General features: G+C 38.8%; 1 protein-coding gene across 1 annotated transcript in view; it reads left to right on the plus strand.

Moving 5' to 3' along the window:
* The window catches only part of LOC139958326 (uncharacterized), a 44,928-nt gene that overhangs the window by 165 nt on the left and 32,040 nt on the right, over nt 1–12,723 (plus strand). The window contains exons 2-4 of the mRNA XM_071955311.1: nt 1,850–2,096; nt 4,308–4,379; nt 5,161–5,229. Of these exons, the coding sequence (XP_071811412.1) occupies nt 1,867–2,096; nt 4,308–4,379; nt 5,161–5,229 (371 nt within the window). The 5' untranslated portion in view covers nt 1,850–1,866. The remainder of the gene's footprint in view (nt 1–1,849; nt 2,097–4,307; nt 4,380–5,160; nt 5,230–12,723) is intronic.

Below are 12,723 nucleotides of genomic sequence, written 5' to 3' on the forward strand. Positions count from 1 at the left end.
AATATTAAAGTTCATTTGTTAAAAAAAAGTAGCTTAATTAACCTTTATGTCTCTCGTAGTTATATATAGTCTAGACGTATAGAGTAGCTGGATATAGAGGTAAAGCAAACCAAAAATTGACATCGTCAAAAAATTGCTAGAGCTCAATGCCCCTTGGTATTATTCCTGTGATTTCTGACTTTCGTCTAAAAGTTATAATCTTGACATTAAGGCCGAGTAAAAGAATGATTAAGGACTCCTAACTGCTGACGATAGATATGTGTTTGTATACGGTAACTACAAGTGTCCCTTAACTTTGCGTATACTGATTTATATTCATTTTCGATCGTAAATTTAATCTGCACAACATTAATTAGACACTAGGACCGAGTAAAAGAATGATTAAGGACCAACTGCTGACGATAGATATGTTTTACGCTTTCCCCCTTAACTTTGCGAACTAAATTATACACATTTTCGATCGTAAATTCATAAATGTGCACAATTTTAACGAAAATTTGCCAAAATGGAACAAGGAAATACCAATTTGTACTTGAGACATTTTCTTGAATTACTTACGAAGTATACAATAAATGTCAATGCATGCGCGAAGTTAGGAAAATTGCTTCGAGGAGTTAAACTCACGACCTTTACAATTATATAATTCTTTATATTTCTTGTCAAATGGGGTGGGAGGTCGATAGGGAGGGGGGGGGGGGGGGGTGGAGAATATCAAAGTAGTAAAAGTAGTCAAAAAAGAACAAGAAATATCTCGAAATGTTATAGCTTCCGGGGCTTTGCACTCTGGCCCCTTCTGGGGCTTTCAAATTCATTCCAATGAATTTTATTTTGTCTGACAAATGGCCTTGGTGCTCATATTAAGCATCTGAAAAGTAAAAACTTGAAAAATTCACAACTGAAGTCCCTAGGACACCCCCCCCCCCTCCCGCGCTTAGAATAAATTAGGAGAAACGTAATTTCTCTCTATGATATGTATTTTCGTGTTTTAAACTCGCTACAAGAAGCAAGAACTTCGGAACGCTGCAGCTTTCGGGGCCTTCTCACTCTGAACCTATACTATAGGGTTCTGAGCTATGATACGCCACAGAGTAAAATATTAGTAATTCCTCTTTCTGACATGTGTTTCCGTGTGCGTATTCAAAATCTCTCGCAGAGGCCAGGAACTATCTGAAAATACTGCATCCCTCTCCTCCCAAGCCAATAACAGTGTTCGACTTCCTATACGCGTCTGAGTATTCAGCTGTAATTATCAAATAAATTGTCACTTTATAGGTTTAATTTTAAAACGTTGCTCAGCAAGTCACTGCTGTCGGTCTGAAAGATTGGTCGGTCTCAGAATCGATCTACTATACACCCTCCGAAGAGATAATTGGCCAAATCGGATAGCAATCGACCAAATAACAAAATACGGTACGGTACTGAGAGAAAGTACCACAGACAGCGGTGTGACAAGAACCGAAGGCAAAAACATCTACTGAAGTCAGCCCAAGTCAAAAGAATACATGTTATCATCAGAAAAAGCCCGAGAGTGCCATATTAGGTCGTCTAGTGGAGCCAAAAAAAAAAAAAAAAACCCATTCGAAACCACGGATTGGATGAATATTGACTTTTCTTTGGGTATCTATTACATTGCTGCACTATTCCTTGCTACGCGACCCCCATGCAGTCACAGATAAGTGGATCAATATTGATTAATTCTTGTATTGTAAACTGTTTTATTGTTTGGACAGTTAGCCATTTATTGAAGAAAAAGTTTGCTTGTAAGTCCTAGCAATGATTGGTTTTTGTCAATTGAATGAAGACCCAATCTACATTAGGCAAAAATGCCCTATTTTGTTCTTTCATTTAGTTCGCGGAAAATTCGAGATGGTTCGTTTTAAGATGTTTACACTGACGGTGGCTCTAGTGTTGCACGTTATCTCTCCCAGCGGAGCGTTTCCTTTCCCATCCATACCGAAGTTGTCTTCATGGTTCTTTAGAACCGACGGACCTCTCGGGCCTTGTCCTTCCTCCTGCCACTGTAATGGTGAGACAGCCAGTTGCTTCAAACCTCTGCCTGAAACCGAAGTTCCTTTACCTTCGACCATCGAATCACTGTGAGTATGGCTATGAAGGTTCAAGATGATCGAAAACATTGTTTTGTTCTACAATCAGTATGACTGAGAGAGTATACTAGCGAGAACTTATATACATTGTTTACATTATGACATGGTGAACATTTATATATATATCAATAAAGAGATTTATAAAATGAAATAGTTTCGTGATTTTAAAGCATCAGTTCAAATAAATCGCACTATCAAGATTATGAAAACAAAAGCATATTAGCTCTGTTGGGGAAACTAAATATTTCAACTTTTGTAAATACAAAAAAAACGAGGTGGGTTTATAGCGATCCAATTGTCAAAGACGCAAAGTGGATTGAGAGCGACGAATATAGCGGAGATACTTTCAAGGGCGACCTTCTTTGTTTTTGGTTCCTTGCTGGAAGCAAATGAACCGATGCAGTCACGTTAGGGTGGGTGTGTGCGTCGGTGTGTACGTCTGTGGCAATTGTTTGGGTCCGCGATAACTCAACAACGGAGTGATGGGTATTTATCATACTTGCTATGTATTATAGATGGGAAGGTGTGCCATATCGCTTGGATAATGTGATGTTCCTCTTTTCAAAGACAACAAAATATATCCAAAAAATCGTCTTATGCCACAAACCTGTGTTCAGTGCCCTTAAAACACAAATGAATAACATAACAGAAAATTTGGTAGTCACTCCCTGTACATCATAAATGTGCTTAGGTTTGTTCATAAATGAAACTATAGTTAAGAAAAGACTTGAATGGTCAATCTTTGATAGATTTTGAGTTGCAGCTATTTTCATGATTTCTGGTGCCTATATTAGTATGATTAGGAGAATGTTGTTCCTAGGTGTCCCTAGACGTCGGATTGTAGCTTAACTTGGTATACAGTTGTTGGTTTACAGTTGGTACATGCAAATATTTTGGGACCATCTGAGCCCAAACAATTCCGGGCCCATTTTTGCGCCGGGTGGACCCAAATTTTATTTCCTCATCATATGCATTTTGGGACACATTCTTTAGGCCCGAACTTGTGGGGCCCAATATGTTTGGGACCATTTGGGTCCATATCTTGTTACATTGCAATAACTCTGCAATATTAAGTCGGATTGTAGCCAAACTTGGCATCAAGTTGTTGATTAGGAGCTGGTACATATAGACCATCTCGGCCCCCAAACATTGGGCCCATTTTTTCGGCCAGGTGGGCCCAACTTTTATTTCCACCTCAAATATATTTGGGACACATTCTTTGAGCCCGAACTTGTGAGGCCCTTGTTAGACGCAAAACTTTATCGGGCCCAATGTCTTTGAGAGGGACCAACATTTAAATTACAATCACTCCACAACCTTAAATCAGATTATGTCCAAACTTGGAATACAGTTGTTGGTTAATAGCTGGTACATATACTGGTGGGCATAAATATTATGCTATTGGGTGATGACATACAAGACTTTAATATTCCACCGACTACGGAACCGTAGTGCCCGTTGGGCTCTTGTTACATATTAAGGGCCAGATAGATAAATTTGGTAATATTATAGCAGCTTTGATAACTATCCAACGACGTTAAATATGATCTCGTTGTTGGTATAGCAGCACAAAAAAGAAATGGTTTGATTATTTGAAGCTGTTGGATTCGTTTTCGATTCATGCATCACGTACGCATCGGAACTACTCTCGATGTCGTTAGCGCATGCGCAGAGACTACCGATTTCGTTTGTATGTTGGAAGATTGTCAATTTTATTATAATTTTTGAGCTGTTCCCTTACTTTTTGCAACACAAAAGTAGAAACAAGGATAAACATCACCACTTAGCCTATAGACTTGCATCATATCTTCGTGGTATATGTATGTACCTGCAGTCGGTTTAAATGTTTCATAAAAATCACAACTCAATAGTTTACCCTAGTATTTTCCATGTCATGATAATATTTACGAATCCCTGTGTACTCTGAGTCAGGTAAACATTGCTTAACACTTCATATGTACACTACGGGCAACTCTGCCAGCTCCAGGGAGTATCCTTTACAATTTTGCCACAGCATGCTATCAAAGAACCTTAAATTACACATGTGGGAAAAAAACGAAACTTGGAGAAACGCAAATGCCGTAGGAAACATCGAATATCGAATAATTGTTTTTACTTATTGGTCGATTCTGACTTATTCGTTAATTATGTTATTTAGTGTTTTGAGCACACTTTCTAATTTACCAACCAATTTCATTTCAGAGTGCTGATTGGCCTGACTCCTCAAGATATATCGCGTTACATTGCCAGTACACCGAATTTGAAAAACATTGTGTAAGTTTTCCATTGGCTCGTTAATGAAAAAAAATTGGAAGACGTTTATTATTAACATTGCGTTTACAATATATAGAATTTTGCCTTTAGTAGATGGAGAGTTGGGTTATATGTTTCAGAAAATACGGAAAGTTACAGAAAATTCTTAGCCTTCCAATTATGACTTTTCACAACCCCTGTGTTTCTTATACAACAGAATGCCACGGTAACGGGCATTTTACGGTAAATTTGAGGTTGCTTGATTGATTGCTTATTATTTCAATTTGACCACCATGACCTCTTAGAATATGAGATAGAAGTAGAAATTTAGCTCCAACACATCTGCCAGCTTTTGCTCCGGAAAAGTTTTGATTTAATCAGAAATTTGATTTAAATCACCTTCAATCCTCCCGAGTTTTAGAACGTCGGTAGTTTATGTCATCCTATTCAGCATCCAAGCATCTAAAAGAATGATGATGACTGGGAACTTGATAAAAAAGTTACTTCAGAACTATTTCTTGACTATGTGCTATACAACATAGCATTCAATCAATTTTGGTCATAACAGACCAGAATTGCCATTGTTCTACTGTCTATGCACGTTAGTATTTTCATCCTTGTCTCTTTTCCGCTAAATAAATAATATGACATCATCTTGGGACAACATACATTGTCAAAACGGTGTGACACTGCTGGTTTGGCATATTTAGTGAGTGGTGTTCTGACCTCTATTCTAAGATATACTTGTTTTACTTTCCTTCAATTCTTAAGCCTTGATAACCTGTGTTCATTTTTTTTATAGGCTCAAGGAATCGAATGATGTCTTTATTGAAGAGACCGAATTGTTTGATAACAGAGGAATGGTTGATCTGTATGTATCAAACTGCTTTCTACTTACTATCCTTTATTTAACCAGCGTTTATATATCGTGACGTTGTTAACCTTCCATTAAACAAGACGGCAACTCACGGAGTTGCATATCTCATCACAGATACTTTTAATGAATAACTGATTATGGACTACCGTCATAACAGGGTTGTAGTCGAATCCAACAGTCCAGTCAGTCCGAGACAAGTCCGAATCCAAAGCAGGCCGAGTCCGAGACAAGACTAAGTTTAGGGCATCCCAGTCTAAGTCCGAGTCCAGGCTCTGAACTATGCACTCTATCTCGATTTCACTTAACTAAATTCCTTCCCTTAATCCACACCCCACCATCCGAATCACACCTCTGACCACGTCATAGCTGTATATGTTCTTCAAACATGTCTGATGTATTCAGTCAAGCTAGGTGGGCAGGGGTACACGTACTGTCTAGCTATTCCAGTGCATAGACAATGTATTGAAGACATTTTTAAGAGCACCTTATTCATTTAAATGGTCATTAAGGCGCCTTCGGAAAGTTAGTATATCATAAGGATGTAAAGGCGCATTTACACGACACGACCAAATCGTCTGCGATTTTTTTGTTTCTAGCCGACTTGACTTGTACGATTTTGTCGGTACGTGTGTATGGCTTCTCCTCTTGTCGTGAGAAAATACCGTTCACGACAAAATCGTCGACGATTTCTTTAAAAATCGCGCACGACTTGATCGCAGCGTGTGAATGGAATCTTGCTCAACATCTGTCGCGCACGACAAGATCTTGAGTTGTCGTGCAAAGTTGAGCACTTTCAGTTTCAGATTCAGTTTCTGCGAAAAGTCCATTCACACGCCACGAATTTATCGCGCACGACTGTCGTGCACGACAAATCGTGAGGAAAATCGTGTCGGGTAAACGCGCCTTATCGTAATGTTGACTTTTATGTCAAACGTTGAATGCGCCTTGTCTTGCTAAATTGTACGTTTAATCTTGACATTTTGTTTCCCAATTTAGGCCTATATTTTGGAAATATCGACAGAACAATTTCAGCTGAGAAAGTACATCTTCAGTTGAAGGTGGCGGCAGAAACATCATTTTGCCCCACACCACCTGTTCCTTTGTCTATTCCTGGTTCTTCCACTAAAGATATGTACCCCACATAAACTCGAAGCCTACAACAATGACTGGCTCAATATCTTTCATATCTCCTAAAGAACAAACCCTATTTAAGACTGAACTACTGTAGCACACTATGGTCAAAAGCACACTATGACTAACATTTCTGCCTCTTCAAATATATAATAGAGTTAAATATGCATCAGGTAAGGGCGGTATGCCAAAATAGGAATGTTCATTACGTCATCGGTTACATTGACCACCAAAGGTTTCTGTGGAGTGATCAATGACTTGCTGAAACTCTTTTGTTAGAAGATATGATCTAGTTGAGTGATCAGAGCTACTAACTGGTTGACTGAAGTATATTTATTATTTCAAATCGCAATTTTAAAAATGTCTTAAATAAGTTTTCTTTGTAGAAAGAGGATACAGAAGGAAATATTGTTAATAGGCAACATGCCTCTAAAATGCACTGGGTATTTTCTTTTTCTTTCCTATGAATTATCATTTCCGCCTAAAGTAAACTTTCAAATTTTCAATAGTCTCCTATTGACTTCAGAGGGGGATAATCCTCAACTACCTTTTACTGAGCAATTATACTAAACTAATTCTTATCCAGTGCTGTAGTTCTCATCTCATATTTTGTATGTAATTGTGACACGTTAAGTACAAGAAGCCATTTTTGTGGAGGTCAAAGGTCATTTGGAGTCACCATAGATCAGATTGTGGAAACCTTGTTTCATAATCTACCGTATCTCCAACCGACCAGCATATTAGATAACATGTGCTCCACGGCCTCATAAGAATAGGAGATCTGGTTGTTTACAATTGAAAATTAGCTTATGGGCATCCGTAGATAGTATCAGAGAAGTCGATCAAACCACCATTGCTTTAATTAATTGTGTCGCTACCTGGATATCCGTCGCTGTACATGTGAATAAAGGTGCATGTCCTGCTTGTACATACAACGGTAAGGTAAAATTGGGTTCGTTAAAATAAAAAGGTGAAGGAATAAATGTTTCGTTTCAGAATACCTATACACTTAAGGTGGCTAAATATCTCCTAAATGATATCTTGGGGCATTTCCTACATGCCATTCAGTCATAATTCCAAAATATACAACTATTAAAGGAGTTTTTTAGACAAGTTAGCTGTTATTGCTGCTAGGTTTTTTGCAAAGATTTTCACTCAACATCAGTTACAAGTGGAAGATAGGTGCTCTTTCAACCTTAAATTGATATTGCGTAAAAGATCGCTTTGATTTAGGAGTAATAGCGATATTTTTCGTGCACCAATCTGCAGCTAAAAGACAAGATAAATAATTGCAAAATGTATGAATCGCGCTAATCGAGTAGCGGTTCAAAGTAGCAGTGAGGTAGCAGGCGTGTTTCCAGGGGGGGGGGGTGGGCGTTGGGGGAGCGCCCCCCCGGGTAAGGAAAAGAGGAGAGACAAAAGAGAGAAGAAAAAAGGGAAAAAGGAGGGGAAGGAGAGGAAGGAAAGGAAGGAGTACAAGAAAAACGCCAAGACACCGGTAGGAGAAAAGAGGAACAGTGACTACCGTGAGCGCTGATCCTTATTATATACACAAGGTAGCCAGTGACGGATCAAGGATTTCGGAAGGGGCGTGCGCCTCACCCTACCCCTTACACCGACAACTCCATTTTTGACGTTTCAATTTTTCCTCTCTCACTAATGTATATATATATATATATATATATATATATATATATAATATATATGGTCTATCATTACGCGTGTGTGTGTGTATGGACGCCTTAAACAATTGTACAATTGTGCTATGAAACCAACTGTGGCTGGTCTCGAACTCGACAAAATATATACCCAGGTGGATTAACAATTACAGTATTCAAGCTCAAATCATGCATTCCACTGTACTCGTGTTTATTTCAATAATTCGCCCGCGTTGTCAGGTGACTGCACGTCATTTATCTCCACATGTCAATCATCACCGAAATCGGAATTTGGAATATGTTAATGAGCTAAATCGATGATATGTCGATTTAAATAGGTATATGTCAATTTGAGTTGCTAGAAACTGGTATAAGTCCAAGGAAATTGACTTCTACAGATTTAATTCGACATATCATCGATTTAAACTGGTAGATGTCGATTTAAATTGACATATACCGATTTATTTTACTTATGATCGATTTAAATTGGTATATGTCGATTTAAATCGGTATATGTCGATTTAAACTGGTATAAGTCGAAGGAAATTGGTATATGTCGATTTAAATCGATATAAGTCGATTCCCCCGGCACGATTTGAGACTGATGGCCCGCCATAGATCAGGCCCGAAAAATCCCAAGAAATCCCAAGGACACTGTACCGTATGGATATCTAGCAATATCTACGGATGAAAATCCCAAGATCTTCCCTAAATTGAAGGCAGATAGAAAATCGAAGCCTTCAGTGTGTAATGAACACTGAAAGTGTGCGTCTTTCGAAATGAAAAGAACGTGGGGCATTGCACAATAAACGGATAAAATGATTTCAATTACTCGAATTCGTAAAGCAAACAGCAGATATCACATCATATCAGTGAGCAGGATGAACAGCCTCCAAACTGTCTATGTGTGTAGTACTAGTCATAGAAGCCCAATTTGGGGGGGGGGGGGGGGCTGCAACGACTTGCCCGAAAAATATAACCCAAATTTTCGCGTTGTAACATGTTAATGTACATATCATATAGGCATGCATCGGTTACTACATCGCATGCAAAATTACATGCAATCATTTGCCGTGTTATTACCGAATTAGTCGGGCAAGCTTAGAACTTTAATTACCAAGGAGATTTTTTATTAAACTATTGATTTCCTATAGCTACATCATTGCAATTTATTCTCAGCATATTGCCCGAATTTCCACAACAATATTTGGTTGGGGCTGCAGCCCCCCCCCCCCCCCCCCTCGCCTCCTACGGTTATGTGTGTAGTGTTCGGTTTCTGAAATATCTAGTATTTTTTTTATTTCCTTCAACGAAGTTTTATAGTATCCGTTATAAGGGGTTTTAATATGTCTACACCAATAAATGAACTGTGTCTGAATTTTCGAAAATTCCCTCACCAACATTCTTCATCAAACTTTCCTCTACTCGACCGGTCTGTTATAGGGGTTGAAGGAGGTTTGTCTATATTGGTTGTCCATAGATGACATTTTTTGCAACATTATGGGTATGTTTTGAAGTGAATTTATTCACGAGAAATATTTTCAAATTCTGAACAAATAATGGGCTTAAAACCTTGAAAAGTGGGGCTGAAGGGTATTGTGGGCCGCGACGTAGAATCACGTACAAAAGCAATGATCCACAGGAGATGCGATGAGGTCGAACATGATGTGTGACTGTTGACATTCTTCAAAAAGGCTATGGATTAAAAAAAAAAACTATTTGGAAATACTTGGTTCTCAGGCAAAAGTGTACATCTGGTTGGTCATTTTCAAGCCCGAGAAGTGTCATTTCCGGTGATCTGGGGCGTATTAAAACCAGAAATTTTCTTGCTCGCTTCGCGCCAACCTATGGTGGCGCTCCGCTTAGATAGTAATTCGCGCACCCCGGGCTAGAAAATCCTGGATACGCGCCTGGGTACTGTATAGTCTTAGGACTCGCGCACACCTAGCTACTGTATATTATATGCCTAGCACTAGAGGAGCCCTAATGTAACAGGAGCCAAGCTATCTTCGTAGGTATTTTTGCAGATATTTTATGTTTAATTGTTTGAAACACTACAATAGGCCTAGCTGCTTCTTTATGATTCTGCGACATGTTTTACTTTATTACAACAGTTACTTTTAGTGGAAAAAAGTTTAAATTTTATACTGCAAAGAAACATACATTTCCATGTGCATCTGCCTAAGTGCCTTACCTTTGTTCACAGAAACTATATGGAGACTTGAACAGCAATCACAATGGCGAGTGAATTTTGAGTTTTGGCGAGTAGAATTTAAGTCGCTAAATAGCGAGTACTTAAAAAATATTTGTCGAGGCCTGAAAACCTTTAAAACATGATTTCTCATGGTAGTAATCATGGATACTTTTCAAATATGGTGTATGTTATTGCCATACTGAGTACAAGAATCATATTGCTTGTGATGTCAAATCTCATTTGAGGTCACCAGAGGTCAAACTCTGAAAACCCTTTTAATATGATATCTAACGATGGGAATCGTTGATACTTCTCATACTTACAGTAGACTGACCTGTGTTTATAATGCCATACTGTAATTGTACATCAAAATAGTGGTTCGGGCCATTTATATTATAATAGCTATTTCTGGTTACCAAGCAGAAGTCTAGTGCAATGAAGTCATCGAAACCACAATGTATTTTGCATTCTGGTTATCTATTGAGCTTTGACCTCTGCCGCCATTGTAACTATTTATAACAGTTATTTCATTACATGGCAACAAGTCACCTTTCGCTTAATTTGACGTTTCGCCTGTGACCAGTATAGTTAAAAGGTCTTCAACGGAAAAGTCCTATCACGCGGCAATTTTGAAGGTTACCCGTCGAGTGATTAAGGATACCTTCACACATATAAGCACTAAAATTATACATTTGACCTTTGTTACCATGTTACCCACACATTTCTTATATAATTTAACACAATGACTATGCGTGTGAAGGTTGTCCCCTGCCTCCTTCACCCCCCCCCCCCTCCCCTTCGTTTTATAGCACAAAAAAATCTCGTTTCACTTAATTTGACCTTTGAACCCAAATTTCATGGAAACCACACAATTTTATAATACCTGACATACTCATTATAACTGTGAATGTTGCAAGCCAGTTTAATGCACCCATTTTAGTTATAAATAAGACCTGTTTTGCTTATTTTGACCTTTCACCTTTCGTTCTCAAAGTCTGCGAGACTGTGAAAATCCGTGGATTGGCCTCTTGTATTTTTCTTTCCAACGATATTTCTTACCTAATAATTTAACGTCGAATTGTTAATGGAAACAGTCATATGATAAATATACTTGAAAAGAAAGGTTTTCCAAAGCAATCTGGGAGGTGAGGCTACCCAGCGTTTCGGAAATCTCTACAGAGAGTCCTGTCATATATAGGCAAGATACCGAGGAGTAAATTTCAAAAGGGGTGAATATATGATTGAAATATTTGTCACTGAGTAAACTAACGGCGACTTCGCACAAAACAGTCTGCACACAGAAAAGATTTAATTATAGAAATTTCAATCATATATATTATCCCTACCTACACAACATAGCATAACCATTACTAACTGTGCAACCAAATCGTAAGTTAGTGCATCAACGTTGACAATCACAACACAAGGGTATACATCACAAGCGAATCAAGACGGCAATCCACGGAGTTGCATTGCTCATCGCAAACACTTAAGCCCGGGTCACATCTGCGCGATTCAACACGCGATTCAACTCGCAATACAATTGAAGGTTGAATCGCGTAGTTAGACACGGGTATCAACTTGTTGCGCAATAAAAGTTGCGCCGTCGATTTGGGTTGATTTGCAATAGAGCAATGTCCTAATCAGCGCAACTTCTTAGATGCAACTTTTCTGATGCGCGTGATTTTAGTTGCGAGTTGAATCGCGTCTTGAATCGCGCAGATGTGACCCGGGCTTAACCCTAACTGTTGATGATTGTCCTCAAAATAGCATGGTGACAATTTCCTTCATTTCTTTATTCATTAACTCCGCACTGAACAACAAAACATCTTGCCCTCTCAGCCCTTGAGATTTGACTTCAGTTGCAGTTGTTGAATACATATTTTGAAAACTGTGAAGGTTGTAGAGCTATTTAACATTTGTCCTCGCTTTCTTAATGTGTCACTTTACAGATCCTTTTGACCTCTGACCTTTCTTTCTGTAGGTATGCAAGGCACGAGTACATATTGATTACCCTGAAGGAGGATGTTTTACACAAAACTTTTAATCCTTGACCCTGACCTTTGATTTCAGATACCATGGCACCACATAATTATTTAGATAGTACTTGACATACTTATTATGCATGTGAAAGTTTAAAAATATATTTGTCGTGGACTTTGACCTTTTTATTTTTGCCCTATACATTTCCCTAAGGCACCTTTCTAACAAGATTGAAAGAAAATGGCCCTGCCGTTGAAGAGGGGTTTTAACACAATATTGATGTTATAGTCAAACACTCACACAGGAACATCTGTTTACCCCCTTCCATATTTATGTGGAGTTTTGGTGGTGACCGGATAACACCCCTTGGACAATTACCCCCGGACAATTACCCCCAGACAACCCCCCCTGGACAAGTATCCCCGGAAAATTCCCACTCAGACAATTCCGACCCCGGACAGTTCACACCCTAGAAAACTCCCCCCCACGGACAATTTCCATCCCTGTCGACTCCCGACCGGA

The sequence above is a fragment of the Apostichopus japonicus genome, chromosome 18, assembly GCF_037975245.1.
Source record: "Apostichopus japonicus isolate 1M-3 chromosome 18, ASM3797524v1, whole genome shotgun sequence".
Classification (NCBI taxonomy): Eukaryota; Metazoa; Echinodermata; class Holothuroidea; order Aspidochirotida; family Stichopodidae; genus Apostichopus; species Apostichopus japonicus.